We start from the raw sequence: 26907 nt of genomic DNA, 5'->3' as shown, positions 1-26907 counted from the left end.
AGAACATCTGGTATTTTGTTTTCTGTTTGTGTGTTAATTTGCTTAGGATAATGGCATCCAGCTACATCCATGTTGTTTCAAAGGACATGATTTCATTCCATTTTATGGCTATGTAGTATTCTATGGTATATACATAACACATATTCTTTATCTAGTTCACTGTTAATGGGCACCTTGGTTGATCCCACGTCTTTGTTATTGTGAACAGTGCTGTGATGAACACATGCATGTGTCTTTTTAGTCGAATGATTTATTTTCTTTTGGATATATACCCAACAGTGGGATTGCTGGGTCAAATGGTAGATCGTTTTAAGGTCTTTGAGATATTGCCAAACTGCTTTCCACAGTGGCTGAACTAATTTACCTTCCCACCAGCTGTGTATAACATTCCCTTTTCTCCTAGCCTTGCTAGCATCTGCTGTTTTTGGACTTCTTAATAATAGCCATTCTTGCTAATGTGAGATGGTATCTCATTGTGGTTTTGATTTGCATTTTCTTCATGTCTGTTGGCTGCTTGTATGTCTTCTGTTGAGAAGTGTCTGTTCATGTCTTTTGCCCACTTTTCTTTTTTCTTTTTTTTTTGAGATGGAATCTTGCTCCGTCGCCCAGGCTGGAGTGCAGTGGCTCAATCTCTGCTCACTGCAAGCTCCGCCTCCTGGGTTTGCGTCATTCTCCGGCCTAAGCCTCCCAAGTAGCTGGGACTACAGGTGCCCGCCACCACGCCTGGCTATTTTTTAAAAAATATTTTTAGTAGAGACGGGGTTTCACTGTTTAGCCAGGATGGTCTCGATCTCCTGACCTTGTGGTCTGCCCGCCTCGGCCTCCCAAAGTGCTGGGATTACAGGCATGAGCCACTGCTCCTGGCCTTGCCCACTTTTTAATGAGGTGCTCTGGTTTTTGGATGTTGAATTGTTCAAGTGCCTTATAGACTCTGGGTTTAGACCCTTGTCAGATGCATAGTTCATGACTATTTTCTCCCATTCTGTCTGTTGTCTGTTTACTTTGTCAATAATTTCTTTTGCCATGCAGAAGTTCTTTACTTTAATCAAGTCTGGTTTTAGACCCTTGTCAGATGCATAGTTTGTGAATATCTTCTCCCATTCTGTCAGTTGTCTGTTTACTCTGTTGATAGTTTCTTTTGTTGTGTAGAAGTTCTTTAGTTTAATTAAGTCACACATATCGATTTTTGTTTTTTGTTGCAATTGCTTTTGAAGAGTTAGTCATAAATTCTTTCCCAAGGCTGATATCCAGAATGGTGTTCCCTAGGTTTTCTTTTTTGTTTTTTTGTTTTGGATTCTTATAGTTTGAGGTTTAACATTTAAATCTTTAATCCATCTTGAGTTAATTTTTGTAGATAGTGACAGGTTGGGTTCCAATTCCATTCTTCTGCATATGGCTAGCATGGTATCCCAGCATCATTTATGGAATAGGGAGCCCTTTCAGGATAGGCAGAATTTGAGTTCACTCTTCATCTGCATAGAGTTCTAACAATGAGGCGGCCATGATACACTTCTCCTGTGTTTTTATACATCAGCCTATTGACTTTAATACAGTTACATGTAAGCTTGGTAAGCTTGGTTTATATCTGTTTAATTGAAAAATACAGATACTTTTTTTTTTTTTTTTTTAGACAGGGTCTCACCCTGTCACCCAGGCTGGAGTGCAGTGGCCCGATCTTGGCTCACTGCAACCTCCACCTCCTGGGTTCAAGCAATTCTTGTGTGTCAGCCTCCCGAGTAGCTTGGATTACAGGCATACACCACCACATACAGCTAATTTTTGTATTTTTAGTACAGACGGGGTTTTGACATGTTAGCCAGGCTGGTCTCAAACTCCTGGACTCAAGTGATCTGCCCACCTTGGCCTCCCAAAGTACTGTGATCACTTTACCACCAGGCCTGGCCCAGATATTGACGTTTTGTTTGTTTAATTCAGCTTTACTCAGTTATTAGTTACATATAGAAAAATTCACCCTTTTTGTTCATACAGAAACTTTAATGCCATCTGTTTCACAAAAATCAGGATGAACATAAAAATCACTCTCTGTGCTATACCTTCCCAAAGACTTCCTCTCTAGAGGTGTTTTTCACCTGAGGGGGACATTAGAATTACCTGCTCTGTGTTACTAATAAATCGCTAATATTGTTCCAAAATGATCTGTTTCATGTCTCTTTCCGCTCTGGACTGTATGCTTTTCTAGGACACCCGTGGATGGGTATATTGCCTGACACACTGCTTGCTTAATATATACTTGTCAAAATGAACTTTGCACTCTTTTAGAAAAGTACTTTTTTTAAACCAGCATTATTCAATCACAGTACTAATAAAACCAACTGAAAATCTCCCAACTGGAAGAAAACAGATCTGTAGATTTATTTTTAACTAAAATAAAGAATATGATTATAATCCTGGGTTTACTAACGTGTTCCCCTGATCTGTAGTAATTTCTCTCAGTGTGTACACAGACATTGCCCTGAACTCATCCAAAGGGAAGGATCAAATGATTGTGCTTTTCATATCAAACGCCCCTAGAGAGCAGTTGATACTTCAGTGCTATGCTATGAGGTTATCTGCCTCTTGTCCTTTTTTTTTTTTTTTTTTTCCAGCTGGGAGAAAAGGGGCAGTAATGAGTGTGGTCTGCTACTTCTGAAAGCTCATCCTCTCACCTGGCATCAAGAAACCTGCCTTGCTTCCTTTGAGCAAGAAGCCCCCTGAGGCTCTTTGTAAAGTGCTACGGGGTAACCCTAACTCTTAGAAGTCGATCTCTCTATTAAGCACCCCAGGGAATGAATTAGAGACTCAACTAGAAGGAACGGAACTCCTTTCTTTAAAATCTTGAAATCCCTACAGGAGACAAAGAAAGTTACTTTCTGTGTAGCCCTTCATATCCTAAGTTTAGCCCCTGTAACAACCAAAAGACTTGTGGACTCATACTGTTTATACATAAATAAAACGTAATCTACAAAGTAAATACTATTTCATTTTTATAATCTTCCTAATTTGAGATTACCCTAGTTTAATAAAAAGTTGTGGAGAGCACATTTACAAACAAAATTTAATTTTAAAAATTACGTCTTAGCTTAAAGTTTTGTAAAATTAATAATAATAGCTAATATTCACAAAGTGCTTATTATGTGTCAGGCAATATGCTATAAGCTTTACTCATATTAACTCACTTAATCTTAACTGTCATCTTATGAAGTGAATAATAACAATTATCTCCATTTTGCAGCTGAAGAAATTGAAACACAGAGAAGGTAAGGAAACTTCCAAGATCACACAGCTAGGATGAGGCGCAGATTCAAACCCTTTCAGCTTGCCTCCCAAGGTAGTGCTATTAATCACTTTCCTATGCAGCCTCTGGAAACCAAAGGTAAACTTCTGGACTGACATGAGAATGAAGAGAATACATAACATATTCATTTCAAACTAAACTGCAAAGCTGGGGATAATCAAAGCCAGGATGTACATACGCATCTAAATAACAGTGTTCCTGGGTCATATGGTACATCTAGTTCTAGATCCTTGAGGAATCGCCATACTGTTTTCCATAATGGTTGAACTAGTTTACAATCCCACCAACAGTGTAAAAGTGTTCCTATTTCTCCACATCCTCTCCAGCACCTGTTGTTTCCTGACTTTTGAATGATTGCCATTCTAACTGGTGTGAGATGGTATCTCATTGTGGTTTTGATTTGCATTTCTCTGATGGCCAGTGATGATGAGCATTTTTTCATGTGTCTGTTGGCTGTATGAATGTCTTCTTTTGAGAAATGTCTGTTCATGTCCTTTGCCCACTTTTTGATGGGGTTGTTTGTTTTTTTCTTGTAAATTTGTTTGAGTTCTTTGTAGGTTCTGGATATTAGCCCTTTGTCAGATGAGTAGATTGCAAAAATTTTTTCCCATTCTGTAGGTTGCCTATTCACTCTGATGGTAGTGTCTTTTGCTGTGCAGAAGCTCTTTAGTTTAATGAGATCCCATTTGTCAATTTTGGCTTTTGCTGCTGTTGCTTTTGGTGTTTTAGACATGAAATCTTTGCCCATGCCTATGTCCTGAATGGTACTACCTAGGTTTTCCTCTAGGATTTTTATGGTATTAGGTCTAACATTTAAGTCTCTAATCCATCTTGAATTAATTTTCGTATAAGGAGTAAGGAAAGGATCTACTGCCCAAGGTAATTTATAGATTCAATGCCATCCCCATCAAGCTACCAATGAGTTTCTTCACAGAATTGGAAAAAACTGCTTTAAAGTTCATATGGAACCAAAAAAGAGCCCGCATCTCCAAGACAATCCTAAGTCAAAAGAACAAAGCTGGAGGCATCACGCTACCTGACTTCAAACTATACTACAAGGCTACAGTAACCAAAACAGCATGGTACTGGTACCAAAACAGAGATATAGACCAATGGAACAGAACAGAGTCCTCAGAAATAATACCACACATCTACAGCCATTTGATCTTTGACAAACCTGAGAGAAACAAGAAATGGGGAAAGGATTCCCTATTTAATAAATGGTGCTGGGAAAATTGGCTAGCCATAAGTAGAAAGCTGGAAGGGGAACATCACACACCGGGGCCTATCATGGGGAGGGGGGAGGGGGGAGGGATTGCATTGGGAGTTATACCTGATGTAAATGACGAGTTGATGGGTGCAGCACAGCAACATGGCACAAGTATACATATGTAACAAACCTGCACGTTATGCACATGTACCCTACAACTTAAAGTATAATAATAATAAATAAATTAAAAAAAAAAAAAAAAAAACAGTGTTCCACTGGGAGCTACCTGCAGGACTCCCAAATAAAAACAGTTACCCTGCCACTGAAAACTAACCTCTTTCCTTTCCTGGAGCAAATTATATTACAGATCTAGAAGTTTCTAAACCAGAAAATTTTATGGGAAGAAATTATACAACGGAGCGAAAATACATGAGTTTTATATTATTCTTTATTGAGGCTACATTTCCAAGGCAATAAAAACTGTTGGCAGTATAATTCTGAAATAACTAGAAGTAAAAATATCCCCCACCCAAAATGTAAATCAAGGCTTTCTAAACCTTGGGTTTAGAAAATTCAATGAAATTCAAGCTTCCGGTCCACACTGTAATTTACGTGGTGATTTCGGTCTCCAGTCTTCAGCTTTTTTCTTCATTTCTCTGCATGCTTCAGTCTTCATAATATATCACACCTTTCCCTTTATAGGTGAAAATATGTTATTTTTTTTATGATACATAAAATATATCTAGTGGCTGGTAAAATATTTCAAATCACCTAAGAGATATAAACTAACTTGAATGAGTTCTTGAATTCATTGGAAAGCAGAAGTTCTACGGTCCTTTAGGTTTCCCTAATTGCTTCTTCTCGTTTACTTTTCATGCTATAACACCAGTAGGAGAAAAAAATCACAAGGGTCACCCTCAAAACACAATTACTGTAATTAGTAATAACTAGAAGATGAAAACATGTTCCATGTTCCACTCTCCTAGATTTAGATAAAAAAGAGAAAGGTTAGGCAAAGTTTTTTTTTGTTGTTGTTTTGTTTTGGTTTGGTTTTTTTTTTTTAGCAGTAATGAAAAACAAAAACAAAAAACATTCCATTTAACAATAAGGTTGTGGGCGGGGGGGGCGGCGCTGGGAGTTCACACACAATTTGACTTTGCCAATGATACATTCAAGATCAGCAATATCTAAATTATTTGCCACTGATTAATTGCCAAAGCTTGGGCTATTCTCATTTCAGGTGAAAGAAGAAAGAAAACAATGACATGTAGAACCATAGCCTCATAAATAATAATGTTTGTAGTTTTCTCTCCTAAAAATAAGATTGATCCAAAGCTGATCTGGGTATCAGAAGGAAGCCTGTAGCTAGTTTGGTTCAATACTATTTGTCCTATATCTTTTTTGTTTGTTTTTGTTTTTTTTTGAGGCAGAGTCTCAGTCTGTCGCCCAGGCTGGAGTGCAGTGGTGCAAGTGCAGCTCACTGTAGCCTAGACCCCTAGGCTCAAGCGATCCTCCCACCTCAGGCCCCCAAGTAGCTGGGACCACAAGTGCATGCCACCATGCCTGGCTAATTTTTGTATTTTTCGTAGAGACAGGGGTCTCACAATGTTGCCCAGGCTAGTCTTGAACTCCTGAGCTAAAGTGATCCGCCTGCCTCAGCCTCCCAAAGTGCTGGGATTACAGGCATGAGCCACTGCACCTGGCCTGCCCTATTTCTTTATTATACTGTGTCACTTTAAAGCTTTTCTAAAAGTAATTGAGAAAGTTTCAATGACAATTAAAAACTACTAGTAAATTCTCTTTAATCTATGTGAAAATTTTTAGTTTCTCTCTTGAATGGTCTGACAGTATGTACATGTGGCCTGTCTAGAGTCTGATGAAATCAAAACAGTGACATCCCTCAATCAGCCCATCAAGTGGAGATTTTGGAATCAAACAGAAACAGATACAGGCTTCTCTTTTTCCACTCCTTCTTCAGTGATGGCTACGTCTGGGTGAGGTAAAAGGACGCTATTCTGTATGTATATGATTTTTAATTGACAAACCATAATTGTATCACACTATGATTAGTATGTATATATATATATATAGAAAGTGGAGAGATTAAGTCAAGCTAATTAACATATCATCTCATTACTTTACATTTTTTATGGTGAGACACTTGAAATGTACACTGTTAGAAAGGCAACTGAAAAAGTTGAAAAAGGTCAAAACTAACAGATAACTGAGCCAATGTAGGTTTTTTTGTTGTTGTTGTTTTGAGACAGAGTCTTGCTTTAACGCCCAGGCTGGTGTGCAGCGGTGCAATCTCTGCCTCCTAGGATCAAGCAATTTTTCTGCCTCAGTCTCCTGAGTAGCTGGGATTACAGGCGCATGCCACCACACCCGGCTAATTTTTGTATTTCTAGTAGAGATGGGGTTTTACCATGCTGGCCAGGCTGATCTCAAACTCCTGACCTCAAACGATCCACCTACTTTGGCCTCCCAAAATGCTGGGATTACAAGCGTGAGCCACCGCGCCCTGCTGCCAATGTAGTTTTAAGATGTAATTAATTCCTGTCATGGCTCCCATGACTTCTTTATTATGTTCTGCACGTATGCATGTCTGTGGATGGTTTTCAAGAAATCAGAGAAAGTTCTCCAAAACACGCCTGCCCTCCTAGCAGAAGCACGTCTCTGAGGGAACATCAGGCAAGAGCACAGATGGTTTGTAGATGAGTAGATGGTAAGCCACCTGCCATGTGAGGGCAGGTTCTCGCTGAGCCAACCCACAAACACAAGGGGTCATTCTTCTGAAATCAGATGGGCCAAGTATCAGATTCACTAAAGTCTGAATTAGCAAATTCAGATAATGGCTAAGTTTGCATCTTGCTTCATATGTCGTCAGATCCTAAGAGGCACTATGTCTGTGCAAGGAAGACCTAGACAGGTGAGGGACTCATAGATTTCAAAGGATATAATTCAGTAAGACTCTACTACGTGAAACAAAATGAGAGAGAAGAGAAGGAATGGGCAAGGAAAGGAAGAGAAGAGAAGGAAAGAAAAGAAAAATAAAATTTTCTTAGGTTATTTGTGAGCATTTGAAGCATGAATAAAATGCAATTTTTGACTTTATACAGCTATGCACACGATGAGAGAAAGAAGCAATATGAAAAATTACTATCACATACAAATGAAAAATCTTTCAAATTACCCATTTACATTTCACACAGGCTATGCAGCATCTCATATTAGAGGTACAATGCTCATGCATAAAGATCTCCCTGAGGCCACATTCCAGAATTTTCCTTTCCTCCTCCAGTGACTAGCCTGAAAAACACTGCTGATGCTCATTAAAATGACAACAAAGAAGGTTTTTTCCCCTTCATGAATAAAACACTCACCTAGAGTTAATTTTTGTGATTTATAGCAAGGGAGGTCCATGCCAGCCGCAGAATTCAGGGCTGCCTGCAAATGTACTTATGATCTGTTTTAAAGTCAGTAACTTTCAGGATTTCACTGTGGTTGCCTACATCTTATGCACTGTTTTCATGGAGGCAGCAAAGTAGGAGGATGCAGGATTGATGAAATTCATTCTCAAGGCTGGGCATCCTGGCTCATGCCCATAATCCCAGCACTTTTGAAGGCCGAAGTGGGTGGATCATTTGAGGTCACGAGTTCAAGACCAGCCTGGGCAACATGGTGAATACCCATCTCTACTAAAAGTACAAAAACTTAGCCAGGTATGGTGGCATGCGCCTGTAGTCTCAGCTACTAGGGAGGCTGAGGTGGGAGAATCACCTGAGCCCAGGACGTCAAGGCTGCAGTGGGTCGAGATCACGCTACTGTACTCCAGCCTGGGACACTGGAGGGAGATCCTGTCTCAAAAAGAAAAAAAAAAAAAAAGGAAATTTCATCTCTCAGCTAAAAAAAGAATAAGGAGATTTCAGAATATATATATTAATCTGTTTTGCCCCCAAAATCATCTGAATTTTGGAAATTCTCAATTTTATATTTTAGTTTTAAAATTAAATTTCTCAATAAAATCATGATAAAAGAATGATAAACTTATGTTTGCATGAAAATTAAATGGTTATAATTTTGCCAATATAATCTAATGCTTTTGGCAACATTTTTGCTTTCATACAATCAGAACATAGTGAAAGCATTTATCTAGAAATATTTGACAGGAAAGTTCAAGCAAATTGGGGCATTTCCAGCAGCTTGGAGGCAAGCAGGGTACTCTGCTCTTAAGGCAATGCTAACCCTGATCATGCAGAAGAGGTAATAGCATTCACTAAAGGAATTCGACCATTTAGACTGGACTTCTGCAATAATTCATAAGGTAAAACAAAAAAGTAGCTTTTAACACACTTTAGAGCTATGATTATGCCTGGTTTGACAGATGTTTGCCGAGTGAATATTATTTTATTCTTTCCAATGGTATTTCATCAGTGCCATCAATGGTAGAATTTACCATTATTTTATGTGCCCTTAACGAAAAATAAAATGCTGCTAATTAAACTACAATGCATCTAATTTTAGTGATGTGGGGGAAAAAAGTATCTTAGAATCCATGTAACCGTAAGACCGAAGCCTACTTACTTCCAAATTCTGGGCTGTGATGCTTCTACATAAGAATTTATCGGTTGGTGACAAAGAGTACTAATGACCTGCAGCAAATCACACTTACAGGACTCTCATTTCCTGACTCTGACATTTTTATTCAGGTTAAGCCAGGTTAAGTAATTCCAGAATATGTTATATGTTGTTGATAGAGCAACTCATATCCTTCTTAGCCTCACTGGAGAGCCTCCCAATGCTCTTACTCCACAGTCTCTGAGTCCTGGTTCCCTTGCCCTATCACAATCCCTCCAGTGTATGTAGCCGTGCATACACTTCTCACACATACACAGTGCTCAAGACAACTTCCTTTTGACACACAGACAGCTCAGATCATAAACATCTCTGGAGTGATTAGCACTCCTTACCGCAACACAAAGGGTGGGTGAGTAAGTATGTGCTTGGTCGAAGGCAGGCTATATTCTACTCTAAGCTCCATTTTCCCGTCCTGTCTCATTCAGCTTCTCACACATGTGAAGCTGCTTCTTAAAAGGCCTTTTTTGTGGCTTCTGTGATCTCATGTTCTCCTGGTTCTCCAGCTACCTCACAATCATCATTGCTGATGTATTTAACACTGTTTTTTTGTTGTTTTTTTTTTAATCTTTAATTCCTTTTTTTTTTCTTTAGACAAGGTCTCACTTTGTCGCCCAGGCTGGAGTGCAGTGGTGCAATCTTGGTTCACTGCAACCTCTGCCTTCCAGGTTCAAGTGATTCTCCTGCCTCAGCCTCCGAGTCACTGGGATCACAAGGCGTGTGCTACCATGCCCAGCTAATTTTTGTATTTTTAGTAGAGACAGGGTTTTGCCATGTTGGCCAGGCTGGTCTCGAACTCCTGAGTGAGAACCTCAGCCATGTTCAGGAGTTAGAGGTGCCCAGTTCCTCTAAAAGTGGATGTGTAAGAAGAAGCCCAAAATAGAGGCTTGGTTGAAAGGTTTTTTGTTGTTGTTTGGTTTGGTTTTTAAATTTAGGGTCTCACTCTATCACCCAGGCTGGAGTGCAGTGGCATGATCTTGGCTCACTGCAACCTCTACTCCCTGGGTTTAAGCGATCCTCCCGCCTCAGCCTCCCTGGTAATTGGGACTGCAGGTATGCGCCACCACACCCAGCTATTTTTTGTATTTTTAGTAGAGATGTGGTTTTGCCATGTTGGCCAGGCTGGTCTCGAACTCCTGAGCCCAAGCGATGTGCCCACCTTGGCCTCCCAAAGTGTTGGGATCACAGACATGAGCCACTATGCCCAGCCTGGTTGAAAGTTTTCATAGGAGTAGTTAGGACCTACGGCTCCTTCTCCAGCTTTTGAAATTAGGCATAACCCTTCTCCATTCTATCAGCAGAGATGAAATTTACTTGTAAAGAGGTTGAGCTAGAGAGGCTCTGAACTTGGTGATGTAGGAAAATGAGATTGAGTTGACATATGAAATACAAGGAGTTTGCATGAAAATCTACTGGTAAATGTGAGATCCCTGCCATCCTTCTTCTACCACTCAACTCCCAGAACAGAGGCAGCCAGCATAATACTTCTCAGGTAGGATATTAGAGGAGTTATCTCTCAGGAAATTAACCAGAGACACATAAAGCTCTCCCCTAAAGAAGCATTAGCCCCCAACTGGGCTACTGTGAAACAGATGGTCAACAAGGCCCACCTGTGCACAGAGAGCATTTTAGTGCCTCAATCTTAAATATGAACAGATAGCCAAGGATTATCAATTAAGGGACATTTCTGACATGAATTACAGAGCCCCAAAGCAAAGAAAGAGGAAAAAAAGGGAATCTGAAAGCAAAAGAAACAATGCAATTGTTTATTAAAATTAAAATTAAAATGTCATAATTTTCATAGATAAAAGAAAAATATTATACTCATTAAATAGGAACAGGAATCAATAAAAGGGAACTTTAAGAGAATTAGAAAATGTTCTTGGAAATTTTATAAAAGTGAAATGAAAGACAAAGTTGAAAATATCTATCAAATTTGAGGGAATCTGCCAGAAGAATTTAACAAAAAGATGAAACATGGTGAGAAAAAGATTCAACATCCAAGATATTCTAGAGAGAAAGAAAAGTGAGAATGTTGGTGAAGAAATCATCAAAGAAATAATACAGGAAACTCTCCAAGAGCTGAAGAACGTGAGTCTCCAGATCAAAAAGACCCACAGGGTACCCAGCTCCTTGAATAACAAAAGATCCTCACTGAAGCACATTATGATGAAATTTCACAACACAGAAGTTTCCAGAGGGGGAACAAAAACAAACAGTTCACATAGAAAGCACCAAGTCTTCACGAGCATTCAATTTGTCAACAGGAACACAGAAGCAAAAAGAAAAATTCCAAGAAAAAATTCTTTCTAATCTAGATTTCTACACTGAGCCAAAATATTCAGCATGAGGAGAAAATGAAGACAATTTCAGACATACAAGACCTTCTATGTATCTTTCAAGTATGTGTTTTCTGGAAGTTTCTGAAGAAAGCATTCCACCAAAATGAAGATGGCGAATGAGAAAGACATTGGATCCAGGAATCAGAAAATCCCATATTGGAGAAAGGTGAAAGGATTTCTTAGAATGATGGTGAATGTAAGGCCCTTAACAACCAGTTCAGAGTGCATTAGAGCTTAAGGAAAGAGGTCTTCATAAAAAAACTAGAACTGACAGATTATTTGACATGTATGAATGTATGCAGAAAATATTCACAACTCTGTTGGTTTGGGGATAAATTTGGGATATGCATTAACAGATAACAAGAACATTAATAGAAAATAAGATTAATAGGCTGGGCTTGATGGTTCACACCTGTAATCCCAGCAGTTTCGAAGGCCGAGGCAGGTGGATCGTTTGAGCCTAGGAGTTCAAGACTAGATTGGGCAATGTGGCGAAACCCCGTCTCTACTAAAAATACAAAAATTAGCTGGGCATGGTGGTGTGCACCTGTAATCCCAGCTACTCAGGAGGCTGAGGCAGGAGAATTGCTTGAACTTAGCTGACAGAAGTTGCAGTAAGCCAAGATCACGCCACTGCACTCCAGCGTGGGCAACAAAACAAGACTCTGTCTCAAAAAAAAAAAAAAAAAAAAAAAAAGATTAATAGACATCAATAAAAAATAAGAAAAACAAAATTAGAATTACTAATTCTTGAGAAAACAGAAAGTTGTGCAAAAAATATAACAAGCTATAAATAAAATTTACATTGTCAAAATAAACACTGAATATTTAATCAAAAATAGTGATATTGGGAGAATTGAGAAAGGAGAAATATATGTGTATAAGAGAGCGGGATTAGATATGAAAGTTAAATTTTCACTTCTGTAGTGGAAAATCAATAGATCTGATACTTTTAATATACTGAGAAACAGCAGTATAAAGTCAAAATAATTAAAATGGCATTGCTGAGAAACACGAATCTGGAGTAGAGATGGATTAGGGAATGAGTTTTTCCATTAAAAGTCTTGTAGCAATACAATATTTTAAATGATGTGTAAGTGCTCCTTTGATATACACAAAAACTTACATTTTAAGAAGGTTCCATGGGGCTATGATTTCAGCCCAGATGGAGGCACCAGTCACCTCTTGAGATCCAGTGCCATTAAACCTTGACTTAAACCACACTTAAAAAACAAGAAGAAGAAGAAGAAGAAACTAAGGCTTGAGGAACCAGAGCATTGCCTGCAACAAGTGGAGGAATTCCCAAAACCTAAGCCACTTCTAGCACAGTATCCATCAGGCCACACATTACAGATGTGTGTATTGGTTTTGACATTAGATGAAGATGTGTGGGAAATATTTAATAGGAATGTGGAAGAGCTTGAGTAAACAAATGTTGACATGGTTCAATGTGATGTATGCTCATTAGCTAACTGATTGTCCAAATCATTTGATGTGGTATTATGAATCCTTCGTTTAGGACCAAAAATAATTAAGGGACAGATATGGCTTTTCTGAACACTGCATTGGAAATGGCAAGAATATTTTTATACACAAATCCTCAGCTAGAGCATATATTCAAAAGAAAGCTGCAGGATGAAAAATCAGAAGAGATACTGTTGCAGAACAATATCACAATGCTAATGTGACGTGTTAGCATCATACAAATTTCATAAAAAGAATTCAGTGGACATCGAAGTGGACCTAATTCGTTGTTACTGTTTTTTAAAAAACCTTCAAAGACAAAAGTAGCTTAAAACTTAAATTAAGTAAAAAAAAAATAATGCATTTACTAAAAAAAAAAGATGCCACAAATTACAGATTTTTTTCCAGGGGTATATTTTTGAAAAGTCATTTTCTTTTAGAGATACTTACTGAAGTATTTATAAATGAAATCATATGGTATCTGGGATTTGCTTCAAAATAATATGGATGGATATAGAGTAGGGTTAGAGATCAAACAGCATTGGTCATGATTTGATGATTTTTAATTACTGGGATTCACACTATCCTATGTACTTCTGGATGTATATGAAATTTAAAAAAAAGGTATCAAAAAAAAGGTGCCATCCACATAATTGAGAATCATCACAGGTATGCTAGGTATTTTTTTACAGTCAAGCAAGGCTATAATAATTAGCACCTGAATTGGTTTATAACAGAAGTTAGAGGTAAATCCATTACTCTTTTAACAGTTTTGGAACACTATGAAACAACAATGAAAAGGACTTTGGTACCTAACCCATATCATTTCCATAACTGACTTAGTTCTCTTACGGTCTCTTTGAATCCTCTAGTCTGGAGAGTCCCCAGTATGCTGTTAGGATATAGTCTTTTTTTTTTCTTTTTTTTTTTTTTTTTTTGGAGACAGGTCTCGCTCTGTCACCTAGGCTGGAGTGCAGGAGCACAATCTCGGTTCATTGCAACCTCTGCCTCCTGGGTTCAAGTGATTCTCTCACCTCAGCCTCCCGAGTAGCTTGGATTACAAGCACATGCCACCATACCAGGCTAATTTTTGTATTTTTAGTGGAGATCGGGTTTCGCCATGTTGGCTAGGCGGGTCTTGAACTTCTGGCCTCAAGTGATCCACCCGCCTCAGCCTTCCAAAGTGCGGGGATTACAGGTATGAGCCACCGCACCTGGCCGAAGCATTCTTAAAATAATTATTTATTGAGCTTTTTCCTTAAAGGTATAAAATATAATAGTACATGTCAATGACATTTTAGATTCAGTAAAATATGGTAGACAAGTTGAGCAGAAAAAAGTAACAATTAAAACACGGCACACTCTAACAATGCTTCCTAATTTCATAAATGTTAAACTGAAGGAAAAAAATTTTCTCTTGGAATGGATGAAATGCAGTATTTATTTTCCTGAAAAGTATCCTTTCTTTCTCAACACTTCCTCTCTGTACTAAATCAATTTTTAAAATTAGCATAGCCATGGAATTACATCTACCCTCCCTTTAAGTTTGCCAGTAGTATTCCCACCTCCTCCTACTTGTCCTCATAGCACTAGTTCGAAAATACCAGCTTTGTATGTCTTTCCTTCTGGCCAATGCCAAGCAAGATGCCTTATTCCATAAATACTCAGAGAATGAAAAAGCATTTCCTTTTGTGCCTTTCACAGTGCTGTGTGCTCAATAGGTCCCATGTAAACATGGACTCGCACCCTGTTTATCACTGCAAGAAACGAATCTAGCTCTGCCAACTGAAGCAGAAACGGAATGTGTTCTGAAGGCAACTCACAGAATCTCCAGGTGGGCTAGAGAACTGGGGATGGAGGCTATGTAGCAAAAAATAACACTTGAAATGCTGACACAGAACTGGCTCAGTAAAGACACTTCTACCGTCACCACCAGGCACAGACTGGCGTGGCCCCACTGACCCTCCAGCACTGGTCAAGGGGCACTGCCGAGTGGAAAATCTGCCACTGGGACAGAGTTTGGATCACGGGCCCAGGCCCAGATGCAAGGAGGTTTGGGGAAAGGAAGCATCTGGCACTTTCAGCTCCTAGAGGGGGAGTGGGCTCTGCCTCATCATGCAAAAGAGCCCCTGTGATGGTGAATTCTCTGTGTCTACTTGACTGGTCAAAGACTGCCGAGATTAAACATTATTTCTGGGTGCACCTATGAGGGTGTTTCTGAATGAGATAAGCATTTGAATTGGTGGCCTCAGTAAGTCATTTCCCCTTCCCAGTGTGGGTGGGCACTGTCAATCCATCGAGGGCCTGAATAGAACAAAAAGGCAGAAGAAAGAAGAATTCACCCGCTTTTGCCTCCTGCTTGCCTGCTAAGCTGGGGCATTAGTCTTTTCTTTCCCTTGGACTGGAATTACACCACCAGCTTTCCTGGGTCTCTAGTTTGCAGACAGCAGATTGCAGGACTTCTCAGCCTCCATAGTCAAGTAGGCCAATTCCTCATAATAAGTCTCTTAATATAAATATATTTCCTTTTCTCTGGAGAGCCTTCACTAATACAACCCTCGACATGGAAAAGAGATTCAGATGGCGTTGTTGAAAAAGAATGACAGTTGTCCACTGTATGCTATAAACAAATACTTTCAAAAGTCAAAACACAATGCAGAGTAATGAGAGTACACATAGAGTACACTCAGAACAAACACATGTTCATCTTCCATCGTTGTCTAATTTGATTAGGTGTGCTGTGCAATTTTATTTTAGGACTTGGACACAAGCCTATTTTATGGCTACTCAAAATACATATCATTTTGAACTAGAATTTCAAATATGAGATTAGATAATTGAAGAATACCTGGAAACAGGCTGTTTAATTTAACCTAGTGCTAGTTACAGAGCAGATGCACCTATTTTTAGTTAGATTGATTAATTACCTAGGGAAGAACTAACACATGGAAAAGAATAAGATCATATATTCATTATAAGTCAAAGGAATGATGTACAATAGCTATCTATCACATACATGCTGCTAAGCTGAATTAGACATTCACAGATTCGTGGATAAGTGCCTGGGATCTCAATTTAAACTGCAGGATAAGATTTAGGAGGTGTTTTTAAGGTCATCAGAATCAACGTCCTCCCCAATAAAAGCATTTCTCTCTCTGATAGGTGGCCCAAAATGCATCACTTTCAGCACAGTATGTTATACTTTTTGTTTCTGACCTTCTTAGATCTGGGCTCTATTTATCTGTGAATCCAACCAAAGTATAGCATTAATTTCTTCTGTACTGTTTGCTAATGCTCAAGTGAATTAAAACTATTTTTTGAAAACCAAACTGTTGGTAAACTAGGACTTCTACACTATGTCCTTAGCAAGTGATTTTAGAACCTACATGAACTTCACATCCATCCTTTTAAAACATAATCTTAGTTCCACTGCTTGTTCTGGGCTAAGAGATTTCAAATTTAATCCTGATTGTCATCCAAATTCTCTATTGCTTTGAGCTTTGCATTATGATCTATGTACATCTGAGTCCTTGAGAACATTGTAGAAATGTCACGGTCAAATAAAGACCTGTAAGGTAGACCAACAGAAACCAGCTTCTATGTTGGCTTACAGACCTATGAACATTCTTTGGATGTAGCTGATCAACCCAGCTATGACACTACCTTTCAGACCTGATTTCTGCCTGTCACCCATAAAGATTACTCAATATTCTAGTTGATAAATGTGTGCTAGAGGGATTGTGTATATATAAAAATTTGATAACTCTGCCTCTATTTTAAATACTCCAGGTTATCTACAATTTAAAGGGATAGTAGAGGAAATTTTTGGTACGGCACAAAACTCTTTAGTGAAGCAAAAACTATAACTCAATCCATCTGTTTCATAAGTCTTGATTTTAATATATTGGATTCACGTAGTGGGCTACATATACATTATCCATGAGACAGAATATGAAAGTCAAAATTCTATGTAAAGTATTTTAATAAAGGCTTTTAAAATTATGACTAATGATGTACATAATAGGCACTTTAATTTAAATAGCCTTGATAAATGTTTACCATTTTAAGAGAATGTACAATTGAACTTCTCAACTAAAAGCAATTATTGAAATTTTTGCTCATTTAAGTGGATCATAAAGCAAAGGAAATCTGAAATTAATATGTCAGTGTTTATGGAATATGGAACCTTCAGAAAATCTGGCTTCCAAGTTCTGAAGAGTGGAATATTCCTATTCTTTTAAAGGAAAAAGTAAGAAATGTACAGTAAATTCATTCCAAAGATTGATTCACATTTTAAATATTTATAATGCCAAGTGGTAAAGTAAAAAAGATTTAGGGAACAGGGTTTCTGATGTCACTGATGATATCTGTTAAGCCAAAAAACAGCTGTGAGATAAATAATTAGTTTCATTATGAATGAAACCTTCAAAACATATGGTAGCCTTTCACCAACTACCTGCACAAAAAAATAGAGAGTTATAACAGCTGAAATGAGCTCTTATAACCAGCATGCTAATTACCCAAGTCCTCCAATAATTAAAATGGAAACATTTAAAAGTTATATAAAGACTTTTGAATCTGCAGTTACTGACTTTCATGAGACTGATTTTTAAAAGAGGCTTAATGAGCTCTCCTTAGGCATTTCCCACAATTATTTTGCTTTGCACCAAAAAAGCAAAAAAATCAAATTGTGAATTATTTTGATGGCATCTGAAATATCATATAGAGTACCCAGACATTGTACAAATCATCTACTTTCATTGAGAATAAAGTTATTCATCCCTTGGAACCATAGCAACACTTAGAGTTTATTTTATACATACTGAGATTAGGGTTGGTACAATATTATTTTTTTAATGTGCGTATCTTCCATTTTACAGCATAGAAACTGATATAAAATATGACTTGCTCATGGTCAGCATAAGTGAGTTGGAAGGTTAAAAGCTCCCAGGATGAAAGAACATACTGTCTTCAGAATCTTTAAATTCAGAGTATCCACTGAGGACTTAGAATATAAAATGTAAATTGGGCACACAATTTCAGTTAAGGCTCTCTCTGGGTGATATTCCACATAAACTGTCATTGAGGATTACTGCAGTAAGCCTTTCTTTAATAAGCCATGTTCATGCGAAGTCTTGCTGGAAACAAAACCTATGGTCTAATTGCCTTGAAATTTTAGCAGCATCAACACATTCTTGATCATGTATTTTTTTTTCATATACTATCAGAATTACAAGGCAGAATGTGTTTGGCAAACATTGCAAAGAGGAACAGTAGAAAAACCTGAAGTAGGACTGTTTTCTGCTCTTTTGAAAGGATAATCATTTGATAAGAAAGATCCTAATGAGCTACTTAGTTATAAGTTTTAGTATAGGGTAATTTTTATAATTTTAAGATCTTACTATAAAAGTTGAAGTGGAAATTTTTTTTTTTTTTTTTTGAGACGGAGTCTCGCTCTGTCGCCCGGGCTGGAGTACAGTGGCCGGATCTCAGCTCACTGCAAGCTCCGCCTCCCGGGTTCATGCCATTCTCCTGCCTCAGCCTCCCGAGTAGCTGGGACTACAGGCGCCCGTCACCTCGCCCGGCTAGTTTCTTTTGTATTTTTTTAGTAGAGACGGGGTTTCACTGTGTTAGCCAGGATGGTCTCGAACTCCTGACCTCGTGATCCGCCCGTCTCGGCCTCCCAAAGTGCTGGGATTACAGGCTTGAGCCACCGCGCCCGGCTGAAGTGGAAATTTAACCACACATATGGACACTCAAACACATGAGGCTCTTCTGAAGGATGGTTCCAAAAACAAACAAACAAACAGATTTGTTGACAGAAGGGCAATCTAGAATGGCATTCTATTATCAGTTGCTGGAGTTTGCAAATTGGAATCTTCAAGAAATGAGTAACTATTCTCTACCTGGACTGCAGTGGTTTGATCATCAACTTCCCTGGAAATTTACCATGTTACTCAATAATGAAAGTAGCTTCTGGGTCTTCAAAGACACACATGTATGTGGTGTGCCAGTTTTTTTGGAATTAACTGCATTTGGAACATTCTGACTAGGTCCTCTGGTGGTACTACAAGCATATAGTCATTTCACATAGTGCTATTTCTGTAAAATGTACACTCTTTCCATCATCAGAATCTAGTTTTTTAAAGACAGCTGGATCAAATCAGAAATGATCTCAATTTAATGTCTTTTCCTACTTGAAGCAACAGATTTGCTAAAACCAAGACATCTGCTTATCTTATTTCAGAAATTTGTGCCAAGAAGCAACTGACTATTGGATCTAGAACTAGAAATACCATTTGACCCAGCCATCCCATCACTGGGTATATACCCAAAGGATTATAAATCATGCCGCTATAAAGACACATGCACATGTATGTTTATTGCGGCACTATTCACAATAGCAAAGACTTGGAACCAACCCAAATGTCCATCAATGACAGACTGGATTAAGAAAATGTGGCACATATACACCATGGAATACTATGCAGCCATAAAAAAGATGAGTTCATGTCCTTTGTAGGGACATGGATGCAGCTGGAAACCATCATTCTCAGCAAACTGTTGCAAGAACCGAAAACCAAACACTGCATGTTCTCACTCATAGGTGGGAATTGAACAATGAGAACACCTGGACACAGGAAGGGGAACATCACACACCGGGGCCTGTTGTGAGGTGGGGGGAGGGGAGAGGGATAGCATTAGGAGATATACCTAATGTAAATGACGAGTTAATGGGTGCAGCACACCAACATGGCACATGTATACATATGTAACAAACCTGTACGTTGTGCAGATGTACACTAGAACTTAAAGTATAATAAAAGAGAGAAAAAAAGAAGAGAAATAAATAAAACATTACGAATTGAAAATAAAAAAAGAAGCAACTGACTATTGATCGGCATCTCAAATATTATATTTAATTACCTACTTTTATATAAATGTAATAAAACATTTAAATGATATATTCCAGTATTGTGTGATGATGACTTTTTACCTGAGACCAGGATGGTAATAGAATAGTAAACTAGCACTTAGGGTATGAGTCAACAGCAGATCAATTGCTATTTTAAATGCACTGAGGTCCATTCACCTAAGTACCATTTGCCAATTCCTGCCCTTGTCCCTTTTCAGCTCTTTTCCATTCCCATTGGCGACTATTTAAAATCTTTCTTTCAGAATCCCCCTCCCTTCCCTCATTCTCAGCAGGCCACTCTGTCCTCTCACTGAGGCTATCAGATCAAATCCTTCAACTTCCAGCACTACTCTACTATCTATTAACACAGAGATTTTTTTCCCTCATTTTCTCCCAGGATAAGATCTTGCTCTTTTATTCAAGGCCAGTCCTGTCAAAACTGCTAGGCATCTCACTCCCTGACTACAGCTGCCCAGCATAGTTCAGTGCCTCTCCTAGGCTCCTACAGTAGACACGCCCCTCCACCACCATCATAAACACACACTCCTGGCACAACAAATCCTAGAAATTATGATGCAGATCCCTCCCCCTGCCCCATTTCCCCTTGTCGTCTTTGCATTCTTGGCACCTTCCACTAAGTCTAGCAAGCAGAGATACCCAACCAGTATGTGTTCAAGTGAAACTGTTCACTTTTAAGCATGAGTTATTTTCAAAAGCTTGAACCAGAACTGAGCTTGTCCCAGATTGTCTGCAGAAGAGCATATGATTTCTGCTCCACTTTATTTTTTCAACCCACAAATGACCCAAAAAGGAGGAATGAAACATTTCCAGTAACTAGGGTTGCCAGAAAAATACAGGCTGCCCAGTCAAAACTGAATTTGGGATAAACAACTAATAATATTTTGTAGTATAAGTACGTACCAAATATTACATGGGACATAGGTAAAAACAATAATTCACTATTTATCTGAAATTCAAATTTAACTGGGCAGCCCACAATTGTATTTGCTAAATCTGGACACCCTAACAGTGATTTGTTAAACATTCTCAGAGGACTCGGAGAACACTTCCTTTAAGTCACCTGGAGATTTGTGTGCAAGCTCTGCAAACTTCTCAATCATCCAGATTTCATATCTGTTAATGTAACTGGGTTTCTTTCTGAACCTCTCAGTAACATGCTTTAAGAAATGCTGCTTGATTTATTATATGACATTTTCACTTATTTTGCCAATTTCATAGAATTTTTATTCTAATGCAATTTATCGAAGATTTTACAAAGAATACTGTAATTTTGCTTAAGATCTCTTGGAAAGCTAACATTTATAGAGTTATTATCACGCCTCAGTTAAGTCCTGGCTGCAAGTATTAATTTTTGAAATTTTCATATTTTTCAATTAAATCAGCAGAACGCAAAAAGAGAAATAAATAAATCTTTGATTTGGAGATTTCTTTTCTTCATTAATCAAGCACAGCAATACATAGTATCCTAACTAACAGGCTTGCAGAAGCAGGCTGGCAGGCGGAGGTGGAGCCTGTGATGTAACTGCAGTAGGTCTTTGTTGGAAAAGCCTTCCTAAATGTAAAACATCTGTAAATTGAAGCACTTCAGCTTCACTGTGTATGGGCTGGCAAGATTAAAGCGTTGCTTCTTTTAGCATCCTGCACTGGAGGCTTAAAATTTTGTTCCACAGAGGAATTCCTTATAGGTCCTTATGAAGATTACATATCTATCTCACCAAAGCTGGGAGAAAAGCAGGCTTTTTCTGCAAAAGAGGACCATTTCGAGTACTGATTGCTGTGTGTGCTGGTTTACCGGTAAATGGTGGTGATGCAATGGAAGTTATAACCTGAAGTGTAGGAAAGATGCCCTACAGCCTGTTCCAGTTCTCAACGTTCCCTACATTAATGGGTTCTTCTTTCAGTGTTCTTGACAGTGATATCTTAGAGAGAAGACATTTATTTCTTCTTCCTATGAAAAAGATTAAGATGAGAGAAATACCTCCCAATGTAGATAGATACAAGAGTGTGCCTTTGGCAAAATACCAACTAAACTGACCTCAGAGAAAACTTCTGGGGGAGGGAATGACTAAGTCTGCTATAACTACGTGTTGTCATAATATGTTAATGAATTAAGACATTTATCCCAATACACGCATACTACCTGCTTTCCACCATATTGGCACCACCAGTTAAGGACGGTTGTCAGGCTACCAGCACAACACGTATACACTGCAGAGATGCAGAACAATGCCTGGATGCCTGCCCAAAATTGGTCTCTCCAAATGACAGACTCAATTTATAGTACCAATATATGGCCCACTGGGGGTTAGCAGCATCTTTTTCCTAGTTGGTGAGGGAAAGGGATGAAATAATGTAGAATGCTCAGAGCACTGGTTGGGGCTTCCACCTGCCTGTGCACAGCGGAAAGGCAGACAAACATATTCATTAAACTTGATCTGAAGCAAGTGAGCCCGTGAGGTCGTTCCTGAAATATTCATAAGGTGTGTTACCGGACTCGCCGCTTAGAGGTTGAGCAGAAACACTGAGTCAGAGCAGTCCGTACCCACACTTAGAAAAAAAAAAAAAAGCACCCACAACAGCTCACCCCACCACCACACTCCACTGCCCTGCTTTTAACAGCCCCGTCAGCACTCAGCTGTCACTCTCCACTAGGCTGTCCAATTCTACCTGCCCAGGAAAGAGATGCTCTAATACTGAAGTGCGGAGTTTCCCAGCAGTTGGAGGAGGCGCAGCGCAACAGCCCAGGCGACCGCTCCTCCCGTCTCTCTGCCAGGAGGACCCCACAGTCCGGCGGCCCCGCAGCCCGGCTGCCTTTCTCCTCCCTGGAGACCGAAGCCCACAGGCCAAGGGGTCCCCAAGGACCCAGACCAGCCCCTCGCCCCAGCCAGGCCGCCCTTGTCCCGCCTTCCATTTTGGCTCTGCCTGGGATCCCTTCCCCGAGCCCTCGGCGTTAGGTCGCTAGGCGACCTACGCCCGGGCCGAGATGCAAACAGCCTCTCGCGCCGACCTGCAGTCTCTCGGGTGTTAATTGGGAGGACAGGATAGGAGGGGAAATCACTGTCCTGGGTGACCCCGGAGCCCCTGCACCGAGGCAGAGTGCACTTTCATTCACGTTCCCTCTCTGCTCCCGATGCTTAGCATTTCTGCTGCGTCCCAGGCACCGCGCAGCTTGCGTGATGCCTCGCGTCCTCGCCGCACCTCTCTCCTCCCCAAGGGCATTCGCCCCTCGTCCCTAGGCTCCTCTGGGGTCGCCAGTCACCTGGACTCTGGCGGCGGCAGGCTCAGCAGCTCCCGTTGCGCGGCGGCGTGGTCTTCATCTCCGCCTTCCCCAGGCACTTCGGCTACGCGCTCCGCGGCGGCGATCGACGCGCTCGGTCCCGGGCGCCGAGGCTGGACAGGGGCGGCCGCGGCTGCCGCACTGGCTGCGGGCGCGGAAGGGGCGGGGGCGGGGCAGGAATCTGGGTCGCGTGGAGCGGAGCAAGCCGGGATGCACCCGGGGCGGCTGGCGGCGGGGAGGCGACCGAGAGCAGCTGGGGAGGGCGTGCAGAGGCTTCCCTGAGAGCACGAAGCGGGCGGCTACTGAGCATGCCCAGTCCGGGAGCCGGGGGCGCGGGCGCAGTGCTGTGGGAGGGAGCGCGGCCCCCAGCGCCCGAGTCTGCGGGGAAAGGGTTAAATCTGCGGACCCCGCTGCTGTGGGAGGTGGCTGGTGTGGCCCAGTTTAATTGCTCCCGGGTGGACTCCCCGGAGGAGCCCACGACGGGAAGATGGTGAACCTGAGATGACCTGTCAATGGGATTCCCAGGCAGTCCCGGGAAAGGTGTGTTCCCCGCCCTCTCCCTGGATAAAGGTCCAGAAGTCAAACTTTGTTTTAGTTCAGCTCCAACCTTCCCCATCTCACCGAGCACCCAGTGACTCTCCCAATCCTGATCCCCACCCCTCATCTGCCTTCCTGGGCCCGCAGAACCCTACCCCTCACCCCCACCAGCAGCCCCCGCCTTTCCCACTCCTGGCCCAGTCGGGTCAGATTCTCAAAGAGCCAGCTCTTTAATTAGGTGTAATTGAGAGGTCGTGTCAATCCTGCCAGGTCCATATCTGCATTTCAACAAGGGCTTCAGAAACAATACCGTAACCCCGGGGTTAATTATAACAGGATGAATTATAGACACCCTGGTCTGGGGCTATTTGGGGGAACATTGCTTCGTGGGGCCCCAGAAGCCACTTCATACACACACACACACACACACACACGCATGCACACACAGACACACACACGCAGAGAGAGAGAGAGAGAGAGAGAGAGAGAGAGAGAGAGAGAGCGAGAGAAAAGATAGAGAGACCTGTGCCTTCAGGATTGCATTTCATGTTTGATGAAGAACGTTTTCTCCATAGCTAATCAAAAAAGTCTCTTTAATGAGGCCGCATGGGGTTGGGGAAGGACCAAATGAGTTTCGAGGTCGGTGCTTATTTTAGTTTCATTTATCACTCCAAGGCGGTTACCTGGCCGTCCTGCGCCTCTGTTTCCTCACCTGTAAAACAAAGGGTGGTTATACCTACCTCTGTGGGCTGTTGTGAGGGTTACTCCGGCAGCCGGCAGCGCAGAGCAGCCTGGATACCAAAGCATCAGGCTGTCCCGCAGTGGGTGTTCCCTGAATAAAGTCTCTGCAGGTTCCACCTCCACTATTCTGCGTTTATGAAAAGTTGGGTTAGTGATAATCCTTCAATGCTGAACATTTATCTTATTTCCTCTTCACATTAAATGACATTAAAGCCTTGACCTTTCTGATTTTTTTTTATCATTGTTAAAAGCATTAGCCACTATTTACTTTTCTTTCTTTTCAGGGAGATATGAAGGATACCTCCCAGAATAAATGTCTTGGAAAAAGCTAGACCTTTGGAGGGAAAAGCTTCTCGGGAGATATTCATTAGGGATAGATTTATCCAACTGACAAAAGAAATTTACTCCCTAGTCTTTTAAAAGTAATTTACTTGCATCTCCCTGTGGTCCTTGTTTCACAACTATTGCATGAAGTATGCCTGTATGGAAGGAAATTTGCTTCACACACATACTGTTGACTGCTTAAGTATGAGCGTTCAAAAGATAAACTTTTTATTATCCCCCAAACATACTATTTTTTTCATAACACATTGCTTTATTCATGATAGTCCACCCTTTCTGAAATACCATTCTCTCTCATTCTGTTTTGTGAAGTGCTACTCACTCTTCAAGCTCAAATGTCACCTTCTCTCTGAAGCCTACCCTGAACCTCAAGGCAGAGTGAATGCTCTGCTGTCATAGCACCAGTGTATACTGCTATCACAGCACTCATCTCAGCCTATCGCTGTGGTTCAAGCAATGTAAAACTATTTACTCAGCAACTGTTATGTGCAGGCACCATTCTACATGTTAGAAAAATAAGAACAAACAAGACAAGGCTCCTGCCCTCATGAAACTTACAGTCTAGTTGAAAAAGACAGAAAATAAACACCTAAACTATAAATAATCAGTAAGGACAGAAGTCTAGTAATTCTGGTAATTTTTGTCTTTTGTGTTATTCATCAAATTACATTATAGAGTCTTGACTCATCCTTCCAAAAAACATCAGTAAAAATATTAATATTGGCTCTAGGCCAAACAAATGACATGGACATGGATCTCTGCCAGTTTGTTGCTGAACCAATGACTTTTACTCCTTTCAGTTGATTCCCTCAGCTAAAACTTTCCTAAACTCAAGCCACTCAAGGTAGGTAGCTGCAATCCCGTATGATGAATGGAAAATGGTCGGGGAGGGCCAGAGAGTTTAACCTCCACAACAAATTATATCCTTTATCTAACCTTTGGGAATGGCATTTCTAAAATGTCCAGAATCAACCTGGATCCCCAGATCTCCTGCATCCCAAACATCTCTTTCAGGGTCTTGCATACCACTCCCAACCTCTCACTTTTTCACCATCTTTGGCCTCTATTTATGTCAATAGTTATTCTCTGTCATACATCATCTGTTTGAATCTACCTACTGTCTGAATGACAAGCTTTTCTCTCTGATTCTCTTGCTGTCTGAGTGTGAGACAGCCTTGGTATCACTTAGAACTGACTTCTTCAAAGTGCGTTTGTACACATGTATTCCATAGCAGTTAGAGACAATCTTGCCACTGTTTAATGCGAGCAATTCAAGTGGAGGGTCTCATTCATCTTTGTATTACAGAACTTAGCAGATGACCAATATGTAATAGATCCTCAATGAAAAGTGTGAAAGGAATGAATGAATGTAAGCAGGTTCTTAACTCTCTGTGTCTCCTTAGACTATAGTTCTTTTCTAATTGGTTATCCTGCTAACCCTAGACTTGCTTCACCAGGATTTGGCCCAGTTTTTCTTTTCATAATTTCTCTTCCATCACAAATCCACAGATTTCTCCATTTCTGGGTCCTGCACACGAGGATTATACTATTTGACTTAATCTTTTGGCTATTTATCTCACAATAAACATAAACACTAAGGCTTATTTGTGTCTGTGAAACAGAAGTTTATTTTTATTTCAAAACTGAAGAATTCTGTCACTTTGTCACCCAGGCTGGAGTGCAATGGCACAATCTCGGCTCACTGCAACTTTTGCCTCCCGGGTTCAAGCGATTCTTGTGCCTCAACCTCCCAAGTAGCTGGGATTACAGGCATGCACCACCACGCCCAGCTGATTTTGTATTTTTTAGTAGAGACGGTTTTGCCATGTTGTCCAAGCTGGTCTTGAACTCCTGATCTCAGATGATCTACCCACCTTGCCCTCCCAAAGTGCTGGGATTACAGGCCTGAGCCACTGTGGCCAGCCCTCTTCAGAATCTGCCAGCTTGTGGTAAAAATATTTTAAAAAGTAATAAAATGTGTTCTTTTCCTTGACAGTTATGCAGTAGAGAAGAATTTGATTTAGATTTTTGTTTAAATTTTGAAAAAAGGTTTAAAATATTTTTACAAATTTTTATAAAATCCTATATTATATGGGCTGTTAGCAACACATTCTGTACTAAAGCAAA

General features: G+C 40.3%; 2 protein-coding genes across 5 annotated transcripts in view; both read right to left on the bottom strand.

The window, feature by feature from the left end:
- ELMOD1 (ELMO domain containing 1) overlaps positions 1 to 23464 on the bottom strand; it is a 76589-nt gene extending 53125 nt beyond the window's left edge. For 3 of the 4 annotated variants that reach the window (XM_015115591.3, XM_028832650.2, XM_015115592.3), the window contains exon 1: positions 23143 to 23464. The gene's annotated coding sequence lies outside the window, so the exon portion shown is untranslated. The remainder of the gene's footprint in view (positions 1 to 23142) is intronic. The other variant, NM_001266487.1, reaches the window with a different exon arrangement.
- LOC114672388 (uncharacterized) lies at positions 22065 to 22794 on the bottom strand. The gene is made up of 2 exons (XM_028833940.2): positions 22533 to 22794; positions 22065 to 22198 (listed from the first exon to the last, which is right to left on the bottom strand). The coding sequence occupies exons 1-2, from the start codon at positions 22792 to 22794 to the stop codon at positions 22065 to 22067; spliced, it is 396 nt and encodes a 131-aa protein (XP_028689773.1).
- Positions 23465 to 26907: the final 3443 nt, after the last annotated feature.

This window comes from Macaca mulatta, chromosome 14, assembly GCF_049350105.2.
Source record: "Macaca mulatta isolate MMU2019108-1 chromosome 14, T2T-MMU8v2.0, whole genome shotgun sequence".
Lineage (NCBI taxonomy): Eukaryota > Metazoa > Chordata > Mammalia > Primates > Cercopithecidae > Macaca > Macaca mulatta.
This window is presented reverse-complemented; position numbering and strand designations above follow the sequence as displayed.